Raw genomic sequence first — 25,009 nt, 5'->3', positions numbered from 1 at the left:
TTTTCGTTTTGATACTTCTCCAAGTCCATTGTACTTACAGTAAACACTAGTGCTACTTAGAGCAACTCAAAACTCAAAAGGATACATTTAACATGGGTAATGTTTTGCTGTATGTAAATTATAGATTAAAGATTGATTAAGGATTGATTTTTAAATTTTGAAGGGAAAAAATTATGACCTTGCAAAAAAACTTTTTATGTAGTAGAAAGTGCTTACTCAGTATGCCCAGGCCCTTAGTTCAGAAATGTTTGGGATGGTGAGGTCTGCCACGCTACAGACTATCTAGTTAATGTATTACAGTAGCCCCGCGTGTTCTGATTACAATGGTCTCCTAGGGTAACCTGGGAAATGTGGTGTATCTCTTTAATTTACTCTAAATACTAATAGTGCATGAGCGATGTAATCCTGTGACGTTTTCATCTTAACAGTTCACCCGGAAGTAGCAGAAATAGAACTAGTGTACAGGAGACAGGACGTGTACAGATAAACCTGAAGTCAAGATGACACTATTCAGAAACACCATTTAATTTTTCTTTCTTTGTTACAAAATCATTTTTGTTCAGTGTAGAAAATCTGTGAAGTACCAGTAGGGGAATAGTTTTTGTTTACCCATCAAGCCTTTATTCTCTGTACAAGTGGTTTTAATATGAGATCATCCTTGAAGAATTTTTATATGTGCCTTTTATAAACCTTCATTTGTTCATATGTTATAGACATGGTTTCTTATCTGTAAAAACATTGTATCCAAATATGTTGAAAGTTTCCCCTGAAGAGCGTTACTCTTTATTCAAGGCTCACCAAGGCTTTCAGGATAGACCCGCTGAGTTTATCTTGCAGTAGAGTTGTGTTTTGAAGTTGCCCTAGTCCACACTAGTTTGGAATGCATACAGATATTAGATTCCATCAGTTTCTGAGAGGCAAAATATTTGAATGTTCTGGACATGACTTCACATAGAAATGTTGGATGTCATTGGAAATAGACCTTTAAAAACTCACTTACATTGGTACAGAAAGCTGTGAACTATAGAAGCTCTGGTTATGCATTTATAGGGGTAAACGAAGACATGATTGTATTCTCAGTGCTTGTTGTAAAGTCTTCAGGGACAGCATCAGATATGGGTTTAAAACATTGCTATATCAGAAACTTACTAAGTGGAAGAATGATGGTGTGTTGTGGTTGAAAATGTGGATACTGATGGCCAGGTGCATATAAAGAGTGTGAAGCTGTGAAAATAGAATAGAAAAGTAGAAAAATAGTCCTTCTTTGTAGCCAACAATGACCTTGAATTTCTTATCCTTCTGCCTCCACCTCCCAGGTGTTGGGTTATGATTGCAGCCATGTACTACTGTCTCTGATGTATAGGGTGCTAAGGAGGAATCCAGGGCTTATTCCATGCTAGTTAAGCATTCTATCAACTGAGCAACATCTCCATCTTGGAACAATAGTGCCTCTAAGTAAATTTACTGTTTTAACATGATTTTAAGAGGAAAATATTTTGTTGTTTCATTTATGTCTCAATTTTTAAATTATATATATTTTAGCTCTTGAGCTGAAGTGATCCTCCTGCTTCAGCCCTCCCAAGTCTTTCATTTGTATTTAAATATTTATATAGCCCAGTTAGTCAAATACTTCCCTTAAAAACAACTCAGTTTTGGGAAAATAGGCAAGTGTTAAGCTTAGCACTCACTGAAGGATGCACTCACTGTCCATTCCAAATTAAGGTTTCTTGTGCATTCCAAATCAAGGTTTCTGTTCATTTCAAATTAAGGTTTTGATTTCCAAATCATTCTCAGGTGATTTGTATTTCCTTAGCTCTCTGTTCAGAAGTGGAATGCTTGTTGGGCATTATTGAGAAGAAAAAGGATATTTTCCCACTTCACTAATGTCTTATGAAGAACTTAAAAAAACAAAAGTTTCTTTTTTTTCTGTGTCTTTTTTGGACATCATGTAATTTATTCATGATCTCTCTTCATTTGCTTTTAGTGTTCCTAGGTTATCCTAGAACTCACTATATTATCTAGGCTGACTTTGAACTCATAGCAATCTTCTTGTTTCAATCTCCTAAGTACTGGGATTATAGGTACGAGCCACTGTGCCCAACCTAAAAGGTTCTGGTTGGTTTTTGTTTTGTTTTGATTTTGTATTTGAGTGAATGAGTGTGTGTGTATATATACCATGTAGTAGTAATCACGACATGTCTTTCAATTTGCTTTGTTTTCAATATTTCTGTTCTGGACTGAAGATGTAGTTAAGCTGGTAGAATGCTTAGCATGTACAAATTCCTGGATTCAGTTCCTAGTATCACATAAAACCAAGCATGGTGATACATGTCTATATTGTACTTGGGACATGAAGCAGGAGGATCAGGAGTTCAAGACTACTCTGGTTATATATAGTGGGTTCTATGAGACTCTGTCTCAAAAACAAATGAATCTAGTATTTCTGTTCTTTCTTACTTAGTCTTGGTGTCCGGATCTTATGGATTTGGGGTTAGGAGGAACAGTTGGGGCAGTGGGATCTGTAAACAGTCATAACTTCTTGGTTTGCTTTCTCATTTTAGGACGATGCTGGATCTTTTCTTGTTTGAATGTTATGAGACTTCCGTTCATGAAAAAATTTAATATTGAAGAATTTGAGTTTAGTCAATCTTACCTGTTTTTTTGGGACAAGGTAGGGGACTGACCTTGCATGATTCTTTCTGTTTCAATAGCAACCTAGTTAGGGGCAGCCTTTATATTATTCTGCTTTTCTCATAGTAGTGTACCTTTTTATTATAGCTGTGATACCATTCTGATTCCCCAAGTATCAGAAGTCTATCTTCTCAAAGAAGAAGTACTTTGCCTTCTGTGGTGCTAGGGTCAGAGCCAGGGCTTCTGGCGTGATTTGACGAAGCTCTAACCCTGACCTCTTGCCCCACAGCTGCTTTCTGTTTGGTAGGTGGCTGTATTTTCTGAGGAAATAACAAATCTATTGACTCACGGCCCATGTTTTCTTTATTTAAAATGTAAAAGTTTGTTTCCAGCAATTTCCCTCACTGGCATCTTTACTTAGGCCACTGGATCTTTTAAGCACCCAGTTTCTTTCGGTAGCACCTTTCTGGAAAAAAAAAAAAAAAAAGCAGTAAAATTTTTTATTTCAATTTAAACTCGTTAAAATATAACTGTTCATTGGATGTTTACTGATTAAAGACTAACAGAATTTATTTGAACATTAGAATGTATATGGAGCACATGGATGCAGTATGTTGCAATATATATGCATGTATAAGAAAAGACCAGATATTCTTTTGAAGACAAATACCAATATTTAATTGCCAACTTGTTTTAAAAAACTTATATATTGAATTCTTAGTTGTTCCAAGACTCCCATTCTACTGATCATGCATGCCAGTGACGTGATTGGCTCTCTTTGCCTTTATTTATTTATTTATCTTCTCTAACTTTAGGTTGAACGCTGTTATTTCTTCTTGAACGCTTTTGTGGACACAGCCCAGAAAAAAGAGCCTGAAGATGGGAGACTGGTGCAGTATTTGCTTATGAACCCTACCAATGATGGTGGACAGTGGGATATGCTTGTCAATATTGTTGGTAAGAATTTGTCTCTGAATGGTATTGCGAGCTCTGCAGGTAGGACTAGGCCGTTTCTTTGGTGTTATGTACACAGTGGAACTGGCTTTCAAGAAGACTGCATAGTTAGCTCTACAAACCTTTACCTCTCATTCTCACTGTGAAGTCCCTTTCTTTAAATAACTGATAAAGAAATAGATGCTGTGAAGGCTTGACTGGGAGAAGAATTAATTAGAAGTGACTTCCCATAAAAAAAACACTGAGGGGCTAGAGAGATGGCTCAGTGGCTAAAGAGCACTGGTTGCTCTTCCAGAAGACCCAGGTTCAATTTCCAGCACCTATATGTGGCCCAGAGCCATCTGTAACTCTAGTTCTAGTGTATTAAATCCTCTTCTAGCCCTTATATGGTACACAGATACACATGCAAGCAAAACACCTGTACTCACTAATTTTAAAAGAAAGCACCGAGGAATCAGGAAGCATATTACTAGGGCTAATGAGATGGGTAAGCAGTTAAGAGCACTTACGCATGTTACAGAAGACCCAGGTTAAGTTCCTGGTACCCATGTGGTGGTTCACAACCATCTGTAACTCCAGACACTCTTCTGGTCTCCTCAGGCACACACGGTGCACATACATAAATGCAGGCAAAATACTCATAAAAGCAAAGCAAATCTGAAAAAGAAAAGACGGTTGGTTTGGTGGTGTAGATCAGGGTAGAGTGCTTGCCTGGCATGGCTGTGGGTTTGATCCCTAGCAGTGCAGACAACAAACAGGCAGAGCAAGCAAGCAGACAGAACCCTGCATTTGTTTGGAAGTGTCTTTATCCTAACATTTTCTTTTGGGAGACGGCATGCTAAGAATTTATAAAGTATGATAGGTCAAAATATTAGACTTAATTTGAAGGTACATAGCTGTGCATGTTAAAAGTCTGGGACTGGAGGTATAAGTAGTAGTAAGGCACTTTCTTAGCATGCTGGAGGCCCTAGATTCAGTCCTTAGAATCAAACAATCCAACAAGACTGGTAAGGGCTGGGGATGAAGTCCAGTGGGTAGAGTGCTGCCTGGCATGCACAAAGCTCTGGGTTCAATCAAGCACTGATTAAACCAGGTCTAGTGGTGTATGCCCATAATCTCAATACTCAGGAGGTCGAGGCAGAAAGACTTGAAGTTCAAGGTTATTCTTAGCCACATAGAGAGTTTGAGGGCAGCCTGGACTACATGAAATCCTACCCTTGTTTATTAATGCAGCCTATTCGAAGAAGCTAATAATTTGGACAGGATTTCTAATACTAGAATTTATTTTCACTTTATTGAACACTAAAATTTCTTGTCTTTTAGAAAAATACGGTGTTGTCCCCAAGAAATGCTTCCCCGAATCTCATACAACAGAGGCAAGCAGAAGAATGAATGATATTCTGAATCACAAGGTACAGAATATGAGTAGGAGGGACTGGGTTAGTGCACTGGACCTTAAAAAGAGACAGGATAACTATTGATGTCAAGGTCTATCAAAAGCAATGTGGCTACACATTAACCTCAAGAAATCATTAAGATTACTGTGTTTTGTTTCTATCAATTTTAGTATTTTCTTATACGTATTCAAGGGAAAAGGTTCTGGGGTCAGTTAACCTGAGTCTCGAATACACAGGCTTCTGTGCTCCTCACTTGCTTCTAGTAGAGGTGTGCTGAGACTGCTTCATGTACTAGCAGAACCAAGCAGAGCAATTTGTTAGACTTCCTTTAAAAGTGTGCTTTGTTCTTAGGCTTACCCAGACCACATCAGTGTGGTTTAGCCACCCACTGAGGATTTGATGTAGTCACTGAGCTGTTTTTTATGGCTTAAGTTACCCTAATGAATCATTTCTCCTCCACATTTTCCCAGGGATGATTATAAGCCCTGTGCGGTGGTGCTCTGCTTGCCAGATCTCTTTTTTGAGAACTGGAAGTTGCCAAAATCTGCCGCCCAGATCTTCACGGCTGAAATTAGATGTTATCCCCAGGGAAAAGAGTGCATTTAAAAATAAGCATAGTTATGTTTCCCCAATATTAGATGTAGACTGTTTCCTACCCAGGGAACTCTAGGTCTCTTATCATAAATCTTAGCTTTGGATTTCATTTTGATTGAGAGCAAGTTACTTTAGCACTGCAGTTCAGTTTCAGAATCTCTTTAATGTTGGGCTTCTCCCAAAATTGAAAGAAACAGAAAACCATGTTGGAGGTTGATATAGTCACACTCACAGTGACTGGCAGAGAAGGTAAAGTGGACAGCAAATAGAATTCTAAATGAGAACGTGTTAAGAGTGCTTAGTGCTGCTGTGATCTGTCTCCTGCTTTCTTAGGGGTGGTGGGTACCAGGACCAGATGTTCTCCCATGCATACACACACAGGGGATTGTCAATTGCAGAGAAAGTTCATTTCTGTCCAGTATTCTTGGGGAATAATCCCCATCTGTGTCCTTATTGAAAGTACCTTTCACTTCAATATCTGTCTTAATGGACCAATTGGGGAAAATCACTTGTTTCTATAAACTTTGCCCAGGGTGTTAGCTGTGTTGTACTTTCAAGCATAGCTAGTGGTGATCTGTTAGGCTTATTAACCGCTTGTATAACTACTGGAATGCTGAATAAGTTTCTATCATAGATGAGAGAATTCTGCATACGGCTACGGAACCTGGTACACAGTGGAGCAACCAAAGGGGAGATCTCATCTACACAAGATGCCATGATGGAGGAGGTAATAAGAGTCTTTGGACTTTTTGTGGCTTGTCTAAAAAGCTCCTGGAAACATCCTGCTAAACTAATTATGGAATGCAGTCACTGCAAGGGAATATTTAATTGAATGAAAGCTACTTATTTTTCACTTAAGAGGTAGAGACAAAAGGATCAAGACTTCCAGGTCAGCCTTGGTTGTATAACCTTGGCTACAGGTTACCCTGTCTCAGTAAAACAAAAACTACTTATTTTAAAGCTGGAAAAAAAAAATGAGATTTATGCTTGCTTGCATTTTAAGGACTTGTACTGAGGTTTCCTAATTCCTAGTTTAGGTTCTATATAAAACCATTTTTTTTTTTCATTTATAAATAATACCTCCTGTGAGTTTGGCACTGAGGGAATAAAGATGAGAAGGCAAGTTTCTGCTTTCAAAGAGCTCAGGTTTTGTGTGCCATTTCCTCCCATCCTCCCTCTCCCGGTACTGGAGATGAACTCGGGGCGGGGCCTCTTGCTCTACCATGGAGCTGTATCCCTGGCTTTACAAGTTTAGTCTTGGGAAAAAGAAAAACCATGAATAATGATAGTCATTGGGTGCTAAATGTGTAACAGAGTTCTCTGGTCATGGAGAGGAAATGACTGACGCAGCAGGGAAGATAGTTGAACCGTGTGACTAGCAGGGACTGCCACCCCCAGGCAAAGGAAGTTTTGTAGCCAGCAGGTAGGATGTAAGGGCTCTTGGATAGACAGCCGAGCAGCTGGGTTTATTCTGTAATGAGGAGCTGTTGATGGTTGTATCTGTTAAAAGTAATGTGTGTTGAACACCTAGAAAATTGAAAACTCACCAAATATAGGTATTTACTATCAAGGCAGATAAGAGTCAGTATTAATAATACCCATATTCAATACTAATAGATGTGAAGCTGAAATTTTCTGAGAAAAGAACAGATGTTATCTTCTCCAGCCCGTGGGCACATTGGTGAGACCACAGTTTAAGATAGGAGCAGAGTGGCTTCCCATTTTGTCACTTCAGTGGAAAATATGAATGTTAAGGGAGACAGTGCAGCATGGTGGAGCATGTCTACAGAGTCAGATTGATGGCCTTTCCTGCTCAACCACATGGCCTAGGACAAGTTCCTTACTCCTTCAAGTCTCGGTTTGTTCATGGTTACATGTCAGTGTTTGATATGGTAGCTGTTTCTTACATATTTGAATAGATGAATGAATGCACAGTGCTTATTTGCCAACTGCATTTAAATTATATTCAACTTAAATGTTCTGTTGAAGAACCATCTTTTAGTACAGAAGGAAAGAGACTTTAGAGTTAGATGTACCATGGATTTAAATCTGACTTGGTTAGATTTAAATCCTGTGATCTGCTCACTAACCTGGGACTCAGTTTGAGATTTTAAAATACTTCCCTCCTTGGAATGATGGGGAGGGAGGGAGTGGAGGGAGGTCAAATAAGGAATTAATGTCAGAATGCCTGGTGCTAGTGTCTTGCATATAGATAGCAAACACTCAGTAAACGTTTGTTGACTTCTCTTCCTGTTTGGAATGGTGGCTCTTACTGAGGCCATCTTTCCTGACAATTTGCCTTAACTTGTGATTAGATTAAGGTAATGGGAATGTAGCAGGGATGAAGACTGTACAGTCAGGGCCAGCAAGTCACTCAGCAGGTACCGACTGAGTGCCTCCAAGCTTAATGACCTAAGTTCAGTCTTTGGGACCCACACGGTGGAAGGGAAAGATGGACTCCTCCTAGTTATCCTCTGATCTCCGCACATGCATGCACAAATAAATGAGTGAATTTAATAACTTTAAAGAAAGGTCCAGAGAGGAGGAGGAGGAGTATTACTACTGCTTTTTTTTTTCCCAAGACAGGGTTTCTCTGTGTAACTTTGGCTGTCCTGGAACTTGCTCTGTAGACCAGGCTGGCCTTGAACTCAAGTCACAGAGATCTGCCTGCCTTTGCCTCCTGAGTGCTGGGATCAAGAGTGTGTGCCACCACCGCCCTGCCTTTTTCTTCTTAGGAGTTATTTTTACTTCTGAGTGTTTTGCCTGCATGTATGTGAGTTCAGGAAGTGCCCACGGAGGCCAGAAGACATCAGATCCCCTGAAAGTGGAGTTACAGACAGTGGTGAGCTACCATGTGGGTGGCTGGGTCCTCTGCAAGAAGAAATGTTCTTAACTGCCCAAGCCATCTCTCCAGCCCCCAGATATACTACTTATAGATCATAAGTATCATATTGGCCTGTGGTGTTTGCTTTAGTGATCCTTGGATTAATAATATGCCTTAAGATTTATGTCCAACCATAGTATTAGTAGAGGACAATAAATGATACAGAATTATAGCCATACATTTTTACATGTTTTGTTTTGTTTCTTCTCCTACCCCTACCTTGAAATCCAAAGAGAATACTTTACCATGTCCTGAGTCTGGGTGTTCTGTAGTGTTGTTTACTTAATGACTTATTTCATCTGTTCACTACAGAATCTGTGTGGTAGGTTTTTACATTTTTACAATCTTCCAAATAACTCCTTAGTATTGAACCCAACTCTTTTGTAATGAAGAGTCTAGCTTTACTTAAAGCCACAAATTAGTACCTATGATTTACCTAGCCTTATGAGCAAGTCTCAGTGATGACTTCAGTGAGTAACCATGAAGCCGAGGTAGCTTGAATGGAACTTGTTTATGCCAAAGGCATTCTTTCAGAGAGGAGCGTAGGTGGTTTGTGGATGAGGCAGACTCAGTAGATCTTTTGGAATCATGTGGCCACCTCAATTACAGGTGTTTTCCATGTGCTCACTTTTGAAGTCTCCATATCCCTTTAGCATTACTAATGTATTCTTTTCCAAAACTTCCTCTATTAAAAATAAATCCTCAAACAAAGACCACTAAAACTTGCCAGGGCCCTGAAAAGGAACAGGAAGTAATTTTGACAGCTTAGGAAATTCTATAGCAGAGGTTCTTTTATTTTTCCTTCCTTGTGTGTAGCTTTGCACTTTTCCTGGAACTCACTCTGTAGCCCAGGCTGGCCTCAAACTCACAGAGATCCTCCTGCCTCTGCCTCCTGAGTGCTGGGATTAAAGGCCTGCGCCACCACCACCCAGCAAGCAATATAGCAGGGGTTCTTAAAATCATTAATGGCACTGGGGAGTTGGCTCAATGGTTAGGAGCACTGGCTGCTTTTCCAGAGGACCCCAGTTCTGTTCCCAACATCCACATGTTTGCTCACAACCATCTGTAATCCCAGTTCCAAGGGGATCCTACACCCTCTTCTGGCCTCTGGACACCAAGCACACATGTAGGCAAACTCTTAGGCACATAAAATAAAAATAAATAAACCTGTTAAGTGGTGGTGGCACACACCTTTAATCCAAGAGGCAGGAGGACCTCTGGGTTGGAGGCCAGCCTGGTGATCTATAGAGCAAGTTCCGGGACAGACAGGGCTACACAGAGAAACCCTGTCTCAAAAACCTTAAATAAAACATTGAGCCAAGGATATAGTTCAGTGGTATAGTATTTGTCTAACATGCTTAAGGTCTTGAGTGTGCAGAGGAAGAGAAGTGGGAGGAGCTGATAACATATTCCCAATTATTTGGGGATTATACTGATGTCCATTTGTATTATCAGTGACAGTTAGATTTGGGCCAATCTGATAGGTAAACAACATTATCTCATATATAATTTTGGATGAGGCTGAGCATTTTTATAAACTATTAATATCCTAAAAATTATTTTTAGATATATATTTTTAATTTTGTGTGTATGTGTCTGTGTCTTGAGTGTATGTTTGTATACCATGTGTATGCAGGAACCTGCAGGGGTCAGAAAAGGCTGTTGAATCCCCTAAAACAGGAGTTAAAAGTGATTGGGTCCTCCACAAGAGCAGCAAGTACTTTAAATCATTGAACCATCTCTCCAGGTCCTAAAAATTACTATTAAGAAAACCATATTATGTGTACATGTGTGTCTGTGTGTGGATATGTGCGTAAGAGTGTAGTGTCGGAGGACACCAGAAGAGGGCGTCAGATGAGATATGGTGGGTATCAGCCATTGGATGTGGGTGCTGGAAGCCTATAAAGCAGGTCCTCTGCAAGTGCAGCAAGCACTTTTAACCACTGGACCATCTTTACAGCCCCAGGATTCCTATTTTACCTGTTTGGATAGGTCTTCCTGAGGTAAAATCTGAGCTGAGCTAAGAGTGATAAGAGTGCACCAGGCAGGGGACAGCAAGGATGAATGCCCCAGGATGGAAGAAGCTGGTGTTCCTGAGGAACAGAAAGAGTAACCACTGTAGCGGGGTGGTGGTGGTGCACACCTTTAATCCCAGCACTTTGGAGGCAGAGCCAGGCCTCTGAGTTCAAGGCCAGCCTGGTCTACAGAGCGAGATCCAGGACAGGCACCAAAACTAGACAGAGAAGCCGGGCGGTGGTGGCTCACGCCTTTAATCCCAGCACTCGGGAGGCAGAGCCAGGCGGATCTCTGTGAGTTCGAGGCCAGCCTGGTCTCCAAAGCGAGTTCCAGGAAAGGCGCAAAGCTACACAGAGAAACCCTGTCTCGAAAAACCAAAAAAAAACCTAGACAGAGAAACCCTGTCTCGGAAAAGAAAAAAAAAAGGGGGGGGGGGAAGAAGAGGAGGAAGAGGAAGAAGGCGGCAGCACTGTGGCTTGAGTCTGAGAAGTGAGGATGGGGTCGAGTGGGACAGATCGCAGTGGAAATGGGAACTGGTTTAATATAGGACCCAGAGCTGTGGTGAAGAGCTTGCATCTTATTCTAAGTAAGGTAGCTTTTAGGGAGTGTAAGCTAATATTTTTTTAAAAATATTTTTTACGTGCCGGGTGGTGGTGGCGCACGCCTTTATTCCCAGCACTCGGGAGGCAGAGCCAGGCGGATCTCTGTGAGTTCGAGGCCAGCCTGGACTACCAAGTGAGTTCCAGGAAAGGCGCAAAGCTACACAGAGAAACCCTGTCTCGAAAAAAAAAAAAAAAAAAAAAAAATTTTTTTACTCTGAAGCTGTGCATAGTGGCACACACTTGTAATTGTAGGGCTAGAGTGGCTGAGACAGGAAAAATCACAAGATTGAGGCTAGTATGGCTATATATAACCCTGTTTCAAGGAAGGTGTGTGTGTGTGTGTGTGTGTGTGTGTGTGTGTGTGTGTGTGTGTGTGTGTGTGTGTGTTGGTCGGAGAGACAGGGACAGAGAGACACCTTCACTCTGTATTTTGAGAACAGATTGTAGAAATAGAGAGACTAGATGGAAAGTTCCCTGTAACCCACAGGTTGGAGATTATAGCAGTTTGGGTAAGGCTAGAGAGTGAGACTCCTAGCAGTGACATCTCTGGGTTTGTCTGGAAGGGATGGTGTTAGGACTTGCCAGTGCGCTGTGTGGAAGACAGGGAAGGGGAGATATCTTGGTGATGTCATGATGTCTTGAGGGAAGATTGTAGATATGAGGAAAAACTTTTTAATCAGTTAAATCAGGAGTAGGGAAACTGTGTGGGAAAGAATAAAGGAGAGAAATAGTAATTGAGACGATTTGAGAGGAGGGAGATAGATTGATCTAATGAAGTACTTACAAAGTTTCACAGTCTGTAAAGCAGTTCAGAAACTGCAGACTGAGTAGGTCTGCGGGGGGGGGGGGGGGGGGAAGCCCGCGTTTCTAGTTGTTGAAGTCACATACTGCTCTAGAAGCCATCTCGAGAACCCTGTCTGTTATCCCATGAGCTCATTCTCTTAGCATCCCAGAGCAGCATTTACCTTGTGTATACCAGCATGTGCCTTACATGCCTTTCCTCTCTCTGAAGATAGATGTAATGCCTCTAGGGTGTATCTGCTCTCTTTACTTAGGTAGTATTTTTTGTTTTTAAGCATCTTATTCCATCTTATCCACCAGGAAGCAGTAGACAGTGCTTTTCTCCTGTCCTCTTCCTCTGTGTGGCTTCGTCACAAAGGTCCATTCCATACCTCTTCAGTAGTTAGCTCATTGAACTCTGAACTGCCTTTCAAATTCACTGCTTTTATGAAGACTTGTGGCCAGACTGATCAATGGTTCATTTTACCTTTAAACCTCGTTTCTCCATCAGTAAAAGTAGGAAGTTCCGGTAATTGATTTCTTAAGAACATTGTAGCAAGCTAGACATTGTGATACATACCTGTAATCTCTCCACTTGGGAAGCTGAGGCAGGAGGATTGCAAATTTGAGCTACTAGATAGTGAGACAATATCTCAAAACAAAACAGCATTGTAGCTTTGTACTTTATAACAGTGGAAGTAACTAAGTTTCCCTGTGCTCTAGAGTTTTTCCGAGTTTTTTCAACAACCATTGCTTCTAAGATTGTGCCACCTCTACTCTACATAGTTCCAACCTCTGGAATCTTCAAATTTACCAGTTTTCTCTGAACTGCTGTCTCCTAACCTTTCATTCATTCCTCATCTACCTCTGGTTGGCTTTCAGTTCTCTAGTTCTCACCTTGGGAATATTTATGGTTGCCCTCCTCGTACATCCTTTCTCCCTCACCTGTCCAGCTTCTCTGTCTTCTAGATGCAGCCGTGTGCATGAGAACTGACTCGGCCCCGTCTGGTTGTCTTTAAATTGAGGCAGGTGGGCTGTGCTCTTGTTCAGAATCCCATGCTTTTTGTGCCTTTTTTCCTTTTTCCTCCCCTTATGCTCTTTATGCCATTTACCATGTTAGACTATACAAGTCAATGAAAATAAATCTCTGCTACAGGAAAATAGTTTGAGAAGCCGATTAAAATAGGATTTTTTTTTTTTTTTTATCAAACTGAGACTTGAAACTTAGACTATGTCTTCTTCGAAGATGTATTTTTTTAATTATTTATTTATTTTTATTATTTTTTATGTGCATTGGTGTTTTGCCTGCATATATGTCTATGTGAGGGTGTCAGATCTTGGAGTTACAGACAGTTGTGAGCTGCCATGTGGGTGTTGGGATTTGAACCTGGGTCCTCTGGAAGAACAGTCAATGCTCTTTAACCGCTGAACAACCATCTCTCTAGCCTCAGAAAATGTATTTAAAATTTTTTTTTTAAGATTTTATTATTTATTATGTGCACAGTGTTCTGCCTGCATATATGCCTGCATACCAGAAGAGGACACTAGATGGTTGTGAGCCACCATGTGGTTGCTGGGAATTGAACTCAGGACCTCTAGAAGACTAGCCAGTACTCTTAACCTCTGAGCCATCTCTCCAGCCCCTTAAAAATTTATTTATTTTTGTTTTATGTGCATTGGTGTTTTGCCTACATGTATGTTTGTGTGAGGGTGTCAGATCCCCTGGAACTGGAGTTACAGACAGTTGTGAGCTGCCATGTGGGTGCTGGGAATTGAACCTGGGTCCTCTGGAAGAGCAGCCAGTGCTCTTAACCACTGGGCCATCTCTTGAGCCCCCTTAGAAGATGTATTTAGCTAGAGATAGGAATTTGATCTTTCTTATACAGACTTCAGCTTTTCTAAAGGGTTATAGGTTAGTAGACAAAGACTACACATTCCCAGAGTAAGAGTACTTTAAATTTCCAATGTAATTAGCATTTAAATTAATCAAGCATTAAAAGCCAGATGGACTTAAGAGACACATGTAGCCATGCTCAGCATGGCTTCTCTTGACTGCCCTCTTCCAAAGGTATGAGGGAAAACGGTCTCAGTGGGTTAAAGACATGAGAGAATTTTCCCAATAACTTATTACTGAGAAGAATAACTAAAAGCATTGACTTATTTTTTTTTAACATAAAAATAAAAATGACCAAGAGCACATAAATATTGGCTGAGTTCGGAGAGTAGAATCAGGTCCAGGAGTCTCTGTGCTGAAAGCCTTTAGCTTTCCAGTATTTTGGAAAGCCGACATTGCTTAAGCTCATTGCCTTGACTGTGTTAGTTTTTTGTTTTGTTTTTTTAGATCAGGTTGGATTGTACACCCGTTTGCTCTGAAATCACAATTGGAAGGCACACGCAGTAAATTCTGTGTACATAGTACTGCTCTAGGCATTGGAGACATCGTAGTGAACAAGTCATAGGAATTCCCACCTCTAGCTGACTTTCTAGTAGGCAGAGACAATGTCAAAGTGTAATACCCCATGGAGAAAACAGAGGGAGGAGCAGAGGTGCGGGGGTGTGTTTCCCCAGTGCCTTAATGTGGATTCTGACGTGTAATTCTATTCTGAGGAATATGGTTGTGCTGTTGTGCGTCTTCTATGTCATGAATGTCAGTTAAATTTGTGAGAATCAGGTGACACTCCTGCTTTGTCCACCAGAGAGCAGACTTGGATAGTCAGCGTTAACTGTCATTTTTGTGCCTTTGGAAATAGCATTATTTCAAAACAGAGACTCTTACATATCAAGAAAATACAGTCTCATGAGCCTTCGAGATTAAACTTTGGAATATTCCTTAACATTATCCCCTCCACATTGGTACAGATGGTTCACGGGTGACAAACAACTAGTTGTTAACACTCCATGCGCTGTTGATTGATTGTTTTTCGAGACAGGATCTCACTGATGTAGCTCTGGCTGTCCTAGGACTCACTGTGTAGACCAGGCCTGCCTCAAACGCTTAGAAATCAGCATGCTTCTGCCTCCCAGTCCTGGGATTAAAGGTGTGTGCTACTCCTGACTTGCAAAACTATGAGTCTTAAGTTGAAGAAATTCTCTAGAATCTAAAAGGAAGTGCTATCAGCCATATCATGTATATTTGATTAAAAGCTTTAGATTTCTGCCGGGCGGTGGTGGCGCACGCCTTTAATCCCAGCACTCGGGAGGCAGAGCCAGGCGGATCTCTGTGAGTTCGAGGCCAGCCTGGACTACCAAGTGAGTTCCAGGAGAGGCGCAAAGCTACACAGAGAAACCCTGTCTCGAAAAACCAAAAAAAAAAAAAAAAAAAAAAGCTTTAGATTTCTAAGAGTTGAGGAACTGGGTAGCTATGGTCTTGAAAAGGGGCTTACTAGAGAATTCAGTTTCATAACATAAAAACAGACTTCTTTTTAAAAAGTTTAAAAAACTTTATTATTATTTTATTTATTTATTTTTTGGTTTTTCGAGACAGGGTTTCTCTGTGTAGTGCCTGTCCTGGCTCTCTCTCTTTAGACCAGGCTGGCCTCGAACTCACAGAGATCCATTGGCTCTGCCTCCCAAGTGCTGGGATTAAAGGTGTGTGCCACCACTGCCCAGTTTATTATTATTTTATTAATGCTTGTGTGTATGCTGTGTTTGTGGGTGGACACATGCCATGGTGTACATAAGGAGGCTGGAGGGGCAGCTTCATGGAGTTGATTCCTTCTACCTTGATGTGCGTTCTGAAAAGAGAACTCAGATCCTCAGGCTTGGTCAGCCAGTGCCCTTACCTGCTGAGCCATCTTGACCAGTGCCAAATTTCTTCTGATGCTTTCGTGTGTGTGTGTGTGTGTGTGTGTGTGTGTGTGTGTGTGTGTGTGTGTCTGTCTGTCTGTCTGTCTGTGTGTGTCTGTGTGTCTGTGTATTGTCTCAGGTGCAGCTTTGGGGAGGAGGTAGTAATTTAATACTTTATACTTTGGATATTCAGGTAGGGAGAGAGAACATACTATAAGGTACAATGCACCTTGGAGAGGAAACTGTTCTTACTTGTCTTTAAAATGTGTTTAGAAATAACCAGAAATTCACTTAGTTGTCTTAATCTTTCACTCTGTTTTATTTTGGCCAGAGAGTGGTGGATTCACCACCTTTGGATAACTTGGGAGTTGACCAGAACCATTTTACTGATAGATATTTATACACATATGTTAGCAGTTAACAGTTGAACATACACAAATCATGGTCTCTCCCTTAGTTATCAGTGGTAGTGTCCTCATGGTGACAGAGTCCTAAAGTTGCCTTCTGTAGTCTTCACACTGAGCAAATCCAAGATGCTGTATGATCCATGTGAATCCCAAGCAAAGCTCATAGTCCATGGCTGGGGCAACTCAATTACAATTGCTTGTAGCTGCTCTGCCTCTCTGCTGTGCAGAAACCAGCTTGAGAATGTAGTATTAGAAGATGGGGGTTGATATTCCAGCCATTGCAAGCTCATAAAGCACACAACAAATCCTAATAAAGGACTCTTCTCTCTCGGAAAACAGAACAGAACAGGATGAAAAGTAAGTGTAACATCTCTTTTGAAGGTTAATCTTCTGTAAAGATAGTGGAATCATCACAATAAAGATCAAACTGCTTATATGCATGGAACATGAGTGAATCCCACAGGCATGTTGACAAGAAGAAACCAGACACAAAAGAGTGTGCTTTTTGATCCATTTGTATGAAGTTTGAGAGTAGGCAAGACATGAACCATGACTCTAGGAGTTGAATGACAGTTACCTTGGGAGAGTATGTGAATTATTTACTAAAAAAGAACCAGGGACCCCTCTTCAATGCATTCTGTTCTGGATTGTGGGTACTTCCATGTATGTTAAAAACAATTAATTGAGCTATACAGTTAGGAGTAGTGCATGCTACACTTCCTGAACATATGAACAAAAAAGTAAGAAAAAGAAATTAGGTCATGGAGTTTGGATTTGTTATAGGAGGTAATAGGCAAGTTTCATTGAATTCACAACAGGAAGTGACTAAGAAAGTGATGCTTCTAAAATTATTTACCCTGAGGTGACGTGGAGAATGAGCCAGGTGTGCGGCTATATCCAGGTCACGTGCTCAGCATGGCTGAGGTGCTTAGGGGACACAAAATAGCCATGATACAGTGGTCCTCCCCCCACTTCCTCTTTTTGTTAACAGAGAGAGAGAGAACATGTGTGTACGCTTCCCTGAGTACATGTACATGTAGGCACAAGCATTCCGCAACACAGGTGTGGAGGTCAGAGGACAGTTTACTGGTTCTTATTCTTAAAAACCTTGTGCTGTGTTATAGGAGAAAAGTTCTATGAAACCAGAAAGCCATGAGGTAAATTTATAGCATTTTGGAAAGTTGAGTCTGAACTCAGTTCTGATCTGCCGTTTACTGGCTCTGGGACTTCAAGCATGCCACTTGCTTCCTGAACTTTCTCTCTCAAGTGACAGTAACAGTTGCCCTCTTTGTTGAGCGGATTGAGAGCTACAGTATACAGATTATAGTACAACACAGTAGGCCTTCAGTAGATGGTCCCTTTTTAAAGCTTGTAGCTTTAAAAAAAAGAAGCAATACTTTTCTGTAATTGCACGTGACTTCAGTTCAGATCGTGATCTCATAGTCACCGGCTCTGTGATTTTAAGTAGATTACTTCATTTCTTTGAGTCACAATCTCATCTGAGAAAAGGGAGGGAAGTAGATTACCTTGAGAGTGTTACAGTAACTAAGTGAACCTAGTAAGTATCTATAGAGTCTGGTCTAAGACAGCCATACTTAGTAAATGAAAGACTCACTTCTCTTGACTGTAATGGGGCAGACAAGTATGTGGATCAAGGAGGGAAGCCGAGTAAGAAAGGAGCCTGGAACAGGCTGGTGATGGTAGGGTAGAGAAAGAGGAGGCAAATTGTTACGGTTTTGATTGTGTGTGTGTGTGTGTGTGTGTGTGTGTGTGTGTGTGTGTGTGTGTGTGTGTGTGTAAGAGAGAGGGGACAAGAGTTTCACTATGTAGTTCTGGCTGGTCTGGAACTTGCCTTGCCTAGACAAGGCTAGCCTTGAACTCACAGAGATCCACTTGCCTTCCTAGTGCTGGGATTAAAGCTGTGTGCCACTAGACCCAGAATAGTTGTCTTAGTCACTGTTCAATTGCTGTAAAGAGTCACCATGACCAAGGCAACTATTATAAGAGAAAGCATTTAGTTGGGAGCTTGCTTATAATTTCAGAGGTTTAGTCCACTATCATCATGGCAGGAAGCAAGGTGGCATGCAGGCGGGCACTGGAGCAGTAGCTGAGAGCTATGTCTTGATCCATAGGCAGAGAGAGACTTTGGATTTGGGATGGGCTTTTGAAACCTCAAAGCCCATTCCTAGTGACACACTTCTCTAACAAGGCCAGACTTCTTAATCCTTCTAATGCTTTCAAATAGTGCCACTTCCTGGTGACTACGTGTCCAAATGTATGCACCTGTGGGGACCATTCTTATTCAAACAACCACAGCAGTGTACTCAAAGGAAAAAAAAGAAGACAAAGAAATGTGAGGAGAAGGAAATATTTTATATATTCTGGCCTTGTACAAAGTATTTATTCCTTTTTTCTTTGTTTTTTTTTTTTTGGTTTTTGGAGACAGGGTTTCTCTGTGTAGCTTTGCGCCTTTTCCTGGAACTCACTTGGTAGCTCAGGCTGGCCTCGAACTCACAGAGATCCGCCTGGCTCTGCCTCCCGAGTGCTGGGATTAAAGGCGTGCGCCACCACCGCCCGGCTTCCTTTTTTCTTTGTATAAAATGAAAGTAACACAGCATATTTTTAAATTTTATTAATGCTGACACAAAGGTCTTGTTATAGCTTTAAGAAAATATATTATTTGGGGCTGGTTAAGAGCTCTTGCAGAAGACCAGAGTTTGATTCCCAGTATCCATATGGGGCAGTTTAGAAGTTCCTTTATCTCTGGTACCAGAGGCATCCAATGCCTCTGGTCTCTTCCAGCACCTGTGCCTCCCTACACAGACACACATATGCACATAATTAAAAGTAAAAATAAGTGTTTAAAAAATGCTTTGGTGACTGGTGGTATTGTTCAGAGTACTTAGCATGAATAAGGCCCTGGTTCAATCCTCAGTAATGCAAGCACATACGCGCGCGCGCGCGCGCGCGCGCACACACACACACACACACACACACACACACACACACACACACACACAAAGGGAGGCACAGGAATGAGAGTGGAAGAGGATCATGAAACAATGCAGTATTTTTAAACAATCTTTAGCAGGGTTGGAAAGATGGCTCAGCTACCCTTGCTGTGGAACCAGGTATACTCCTCCCATTACCTATGAGGGAACTTGTAACTGTCTAAACTCCAGTTCCATAGGATCTGACAGTTCCTAGGCTCTGTGGGCACCAGGTACATATGTGGTACAAACATATACAACTTTGCAAAACATCCATACACATTTAAAAAAAAAAAATCAGATCATTAGTAATAGGTTTTCCTTTTCCCCGCTCTCCCGCCCCCATAAGTTTCTCCGCCAATGCAGTAAGCCAGATCAATCCAAATTGAGAAACTAGAACTGGTTTATTTGAGCAGAGCAACTCCTGGGCGGCTTCTCCAGTCCCAGAGATAGAGGCCAAAGAAGTTGTGCCCCCAAACGAAAGCAGGGAGATTTTATGGGTTGTAGGTGAGGAATGATGACGGGCCCACCACAAGCTGGGTTTGTGCCCACATATGGTCAAAAACAGAGCACTTAGGCAGGGACTTGGGCAGCTGGCAAGTTCGTAGCGGGGGGAGGCCCCCCTCCCCACAGTAGCCTCCCAGAATGCGGAACTGGGCTTTTGGGCACCTTCTCTTTGTTCAGAGGCTCTCTGAGCAGGTGGGGTTTGGAGAGAGAGAGGGAGGAATGGGGCTTTCTGGATTGTGCTGGGGCAGCTGGAGGTTCCAAATGAGCAATTAGCAGAGTAACAACTTGGATTTTGTTGGGTATTAGTGATGGACAAGCGTCTCTCTCTCTTTTCCTTTCTTCCTTCCTTCCTTCCTTCCTTTCTTCCTTCTTCCCTTCCTTCTTCCCTCTCTCCCTTCTTTCCTTTTCCCTTCCTTTCTTTCCCTTTCCCTTCTTTTCTTTTCTTGAGACAGGGGCTCACTATTCTGACTGGCCTGGAATTCACTATGTAGACCAGGCTGGCCTTGAACTCACAGAGATCCACTTGCCTCTGCCTCCCGAGTGCTGAGATTAAAGGTGTGTGCCACCATGCCTGGTGTGGGCAAGTTTCTCAGCTAAGGCAATTTAATTTGCAGCACATTGCTAAGAATATTACTATATTCACATTTGGAGTTGTATTGTTCAGAGTGCTTGAACCCTTAGATGTTGACTGTGACAACTTCTGAATCTTGGAGCAGTAGAAGATTTCTTTTGCAATTTCTGGGTTTGAAACATGGCTGTTAATTCCTCAATGCTGTTTAGGCTTGTGGAAATGAAACCCTTAATCACCCCTTCTCTTACAGATATTCCGAGTGGTGTGCATCTGTTTGGGTAACCCACCAGAGACCTTCACCTGGGAGTATCGAGACAAAGATAAAAATTACCATAAAATTGGCCCCATCACACCCTTGCAGTTTTACCAGGAACACGTGAAGCCACTCTTCAATATGGAAGATAAGGTGAGAGACTGGTACCGGCGCTGCTGGCTGTGTACTTTCAAGTGTCTGTTGCTTACACACAGGGTAGAAGATGTCCAGGTTAATGTGCGCATTTGTCAAACTAGATGTTAAAGACACTTTTTGTTTTCAGTCTCTGAAGTTTGTATGCACCTAACAAAAGTAGGCACACAGGATCACTTTCCCCAACAGTGTTTCTCTTCAGAGAATGTCTGACTCTAGGCCAAGAGCCAGCTTATTCCCACATCCCCAACCTTCTTCCCTGTAATGTAGGGTCCAGATCAATCTCAGGACAAAGAAAAATGGTGGTATATTGGATGTTGCATATAGGCTCAGAGCACCTAATCTCCTAGCCTTTCTGGGAACTTTCTTGTTAAAGGAGGCATCCACTCTTGGCTGTTCTTCCTTCTTCTGCATCTGCCTAGCAGGATGACCAGGGCCTCCTTCCTTGATGGGCTTTTTGACCCTCTTCCAAGAAAATTGCATTGCTTGAGCCTCTCTTACACTTTGAGGAAGGGCCTGTGGCAATGTTCCATGATTGGCACCTTATGTATTCTATGCAGTATGACAGAATTAATTTGGGGGCGGTTTTTACCAGTAGGGAAGACAAGTAGAGACAGCTCTCAAGTGTGTTCTTTGTGCTAATTAGAATATGCAGTACCCTTCTTTATATGTGTTTGGCCAGTTTTTGCTTGTTACTTTTACCTTGTGGCTGTAGTGTTTATTCTTGTAGTTGGAGGTGATAAGCTTATAACCATTGCAGCCTAGCAGGGAGGGTTGTGTCTTGCTTGACATCCTTGGTCTTGTGCTCTAATACACATGTTCTTGATCTCAAAAGATTTGTTTTGTGAATGACCCACGGCCCCAGCACAAGTACAATAAATTGTACACGGTAGACTACTTGAGCAATATGGTTGGAGGGAGAAAAACGCTGTATAACAACCAGCCCATTGACTTCTTGAAAAAGATGGTTGCTGCCTCCATCAAAGATGGAGAGGTTAGTACTGCCTTACGTTTCCGTGTCTCCCACATGGGGTTAACATAGCTGCTGCTTTCCTTTCACTGTTTGGTTTATGTTGACTCTCTTCTATTTCTAGGCTGTGTGGTTTGGCTGTGATGTTGGAAAACACTTCAATGGCAAGCTGGGCCTCAGTGACATGAATGTGTGAGTGCCCAGAATTCAAATAGAAAGTTCTTTGTGGGTTGTTGCTGTTGGAGTGCACTCGTGTACGAAATGCCTCTGCTGAGGTTCATCAAGACACTGAGGTTGGCCTAAGGGTGGGTCTTTCTCTGCATCTGTGAAGTTGTGGCTCCTGGCAGAGACTGCTCATGTGTACCTGCTGTAACCCAGGAAACCAAGATGTGCTAGAGCAGAAGTCACTGTGTTCCTAAGATGCTGGCCTATGTGGAAAGACACTGAACATGCAGTGGGTCGTCGGGAAAGCTGCTCGGCACATTTGGGGTGTAATGAGAGACTTTCCAGAGCTCTTTAATGATCTTTCTTTAAATGCTTCTCTTACTTTGATGCCTTATATATTTTCTCTTCAGGACAAGTTGGGCTAATTTATACCTTAAATCATTCTCCTTCATCTTTGGTGACATTGAAGGTTCATTTCCAAGCTGAATCAGACAAGATTCCTTGGTTTTAAAAAACATCATTTTAGGGACTGAAGAGATGGCTGAGCAGAAGACCTGAGTTCAGTTCCCAGCTAATGTCAGATAGCTCACAGCCACCTGTAACTCCAGCTCCAGGGGATCTGATGCAGACATGTGGCACATACTCTCACAGACACACGAATGCAATCTTTACAAAAATAATAAAATAAAATACACCATTTTAGATTTACCCATAAATAAAGTTACTAGTAGGAGTAATGTCTTAATATTTAACGAAAGGAAAGAAACTTTCTAATGGTGAAACTTTGTGGTTTTATATTTGAAATTAGTCTCCAATGTTTTAGCATTTATATGTTTAAATGTCACATTCAAAGCAAAGTGGTGGCACTGGCCTGTAGTCCCAGCACTTAGAGAATGAAGGCAGGAAGGATCAAGAGTTCAAGTCAAGCTCTGCTATATAGTGAGTTCAAGGTCAGCCTGGGATACATATACATAAGATCCTGCCTATAAAGTAATTAATTCCACAGTCAGTGGTTTGATTCAGTAACTGGGAGGGTCTACCAACTTGAAAGAGACCACTTTTATAACAAAGAAGTTATTTTAAAAGCTTTCATTTTTTAAAAGAACGTTTTCTTGCCTAGCGTGGTGGTGCACAGCTTTAATCCCAGCACTCAGGAGGCAGAGGCAGGTGGATCTCTGAATTAGAGGGCAGCCTGTTCTGCTGAGTGAGTTCTAGGACAGTCAACTATGTAGAGAGACCCTGTCTCAAACAAAAACAACAACAAAAAGAAACCAAAAACAAACAAAAAAAGAAATTAAGTTTTCTTTTCAAAATAACAGTACAAATTGAACTCGTCAGCATTTATTATTGCGAGTTTTATTTAGTCGTCTTCTATTGTCCTGCATACCGTAGTGACATGTTAGGAGTCACTGATAGTGGTTCTGTGTGTGCCCGTGCTCTGCAGAGCCACTCCTCTGGAGCTGGCAGGCTCAGTGTCCTCGTGAAATCAAGCTGACTACACTCTCCTTATTTTACTCTGTCATTGTTTTTACAGCTATGACCATGAGTTAGTGTTCGGTGTCTCCTTGAAGAACATGAATAAAGCTGAGAGGTTGGCCTTCGGTGAGTCACTCATGACCCACGCCATGACCTTCACTGCTGTCTCAGAGAAGGTAGGCCCCCCCAGCATGTCACTAAATGATTGGGCTATTGATGCTCAAGTGGATCCACATGCTTCTGCAGACTGCCAGTCCAGCAGAGCCGTAGGCATTCTCTGTTTGATTTCTGTTGAATGTTAGCTTCCAAATGAGATGTTCCTGTGTCAGTCACTTGGTGTTTGGCTACGTGCTCAGTGGTAATAAAAACAATAATATACTATGAGAATGAAAATTTAGGCCAGTAAGAAGCAAAGAGGTAACTTCTTTTCTGTAATTTGGAGGGTTAGTAAAGGAACCTAGGAAAAGATGTAAGAAATTGAAATAGGCTCTTAGAGTAAGCATCTGGATGGCCTTGCTTGGACTCACCTTCTTTGCGTTGGTCAATGACATTCACAATAATTTGTGGCCTCTATGCCCATCACTGGATTTACATAGCTGTAGGAATTGGGATGTAATTGCTTTGAGCTCTCTGTGAATGATGGTTTTGTTGTTTCTTGGATTCTTTCACAAATACACTGTTCTAGGCTGTGGAATGGTCGGGGAACACAGCAAAGAGAAGACTTGAGCTCCATTGGCTCTTCACCCTCACAAGTAAACGTGTTCTGTCTCCGGCACCATCCCCAGAAAGGCACTCACAGGCTAGCTACCTTACCTAAATTACTTTAGGAAATCTTTTGTGGTTGTTTTTGCTATGCTGCCCACTAGATTCATGATCACTAAAGCATTTAGAAATATCTGGCATATTGTTCTGCCAGACTTTCTTAACCATTCTCCTAGAAGTCCTGATATTTCTGAGCCATTTGTCTGAATTGTGTTGTGTGTTCTCTAGGCAATCTGAGGGTGATAGAGTTTTCATTGTATACTTTCCTCCCATCTCTTCCAGCTACTTCATTGGAGGGTATTCTTTTGACCTCACAGTGTTCCAGAACCTTGTGCTCTCTTATTCAGATCCAGATCTTAGCTGGCTGTAGTGGTGCACTCCTGCAGTCCCTGCCCTGGGGAGCCTGAGACAGGAAGACTGAGTGCTAGGCCCCAGTTTGATCTATGTGTCAAGACTCTGCCTCAAAATGGAAAAATTCTAACCCAAACCTACTCTTACAGGTTTAATTACATTTTTATAAGTTATAGGGTTTGGTCTTTAAGTAATAAGACTCTTAGATGTTCTGGGTTTTTTTTTTTTTTTTGAGTTCAAGTGCAGTGTGGTGTGTAAAGCACCCTGAACTAATTAGACAGCCAGTACTCATTCCCGATCCTCATGTGCTTTCCCTAAATTGGTACAGAAGGGGAAATCTTCAGCCAGGGAGCTGTTTTCTTCATCATTGAATCTTCTTAGCTCTATAGGTAGAGAGGTTGCCACACCAAGATACAGATAAATGTGTGGAGTACATCGCTGTTGCCTTTGCAGATTAGGAAAGCCATTCACACAGCATGCCGCAGTACATTCCTACACATAATTTTTTTGTTTAAAGGAAAACATTTGCCAAGCATTGTAGCTCATGCTTGTAATTCTAACATTCATGGCAGGAGGATTGCCATGAATTCAAGACCAGCATGGCTATAGTGAGAGACCTTATCTCAAGAAAGAGAGAGAGAAAGAAAAAAAGTTTTCTTTCCTACCACTACAAGTTTTTGATCACTGAAACCAGTTTGAACTATATTTTAATAATCATACTGAGGTAAATGCACACTAGTGATGTATTCCTAAAATATCC

At 41.6% G+C, this 25,009-nt stretch overlaps 1 protein-coding gene across 1 annotated transcript in view; it reads left to right on the top strand.

Moving 5' to 3' along the window:
* Blmh (bleomycin hydrolase) overlaps positions 1 to 25,009 on the top strand; it is a 43,191-nt gene that overhangs the window by 1,604 nt on the left and 16,578 nt on the right. The window contains exons 3-10 of the mRNA XM_052756885.1: positions 2,562 to 2,671; positions 3,447 to 3,588; positions 4,909 to 4,997; positions 6,211 to 6,303; positions 20,370 to 20,525; positions 21,361 to 21,519; positions 21,620 to 21,687; positions 23,195 to 23,312. Of these exons, the coding sequence (XP_052612845.1) occupies positions 2,562 to 2,671; positions 3,447 to 3,588; positions 4,909 to 4,997; positions 6,211 to 6,303; positions 20,370 to 20,525; positions 21,361 to 21,519; positions 21,620 to 21,687; positions 23,195 to 23,312 (935 nt within the window). The remainder of the gene's footprint in view (positions 1 to 2,561; positions 2,672 to 3,446; positions 3,589 to 4,908; positions 4,998 to 6,210; positions 6,304 to 20,369; positions 20,526 to 21,360; positions 21,520 to 21,619; positions 21,688 to 23,194; positions 23,313 to 25,009) is intronic.

This window comes from Peromyscus californicus, unplaced genomic scaffold, assembly GCF_007827085.1.
Source record: "Peromyscus californicus insignis strain IS unplaced genomic scaffold, ASM782708v3 Scaffold_3__1_contigs__length_106647218, whole genome shotgun sequence".
Lineage (NCBI taxonomy): Eukaryota > Metazoa > Chordata > Mammalia > Rodentia > Cricetidae > Peromyscus > Peromyscus californicus.
Note: the sequence above shows the minus strand (reverse complement) of the source record. Positions and strands in the feature narration are given on the sequence as shown.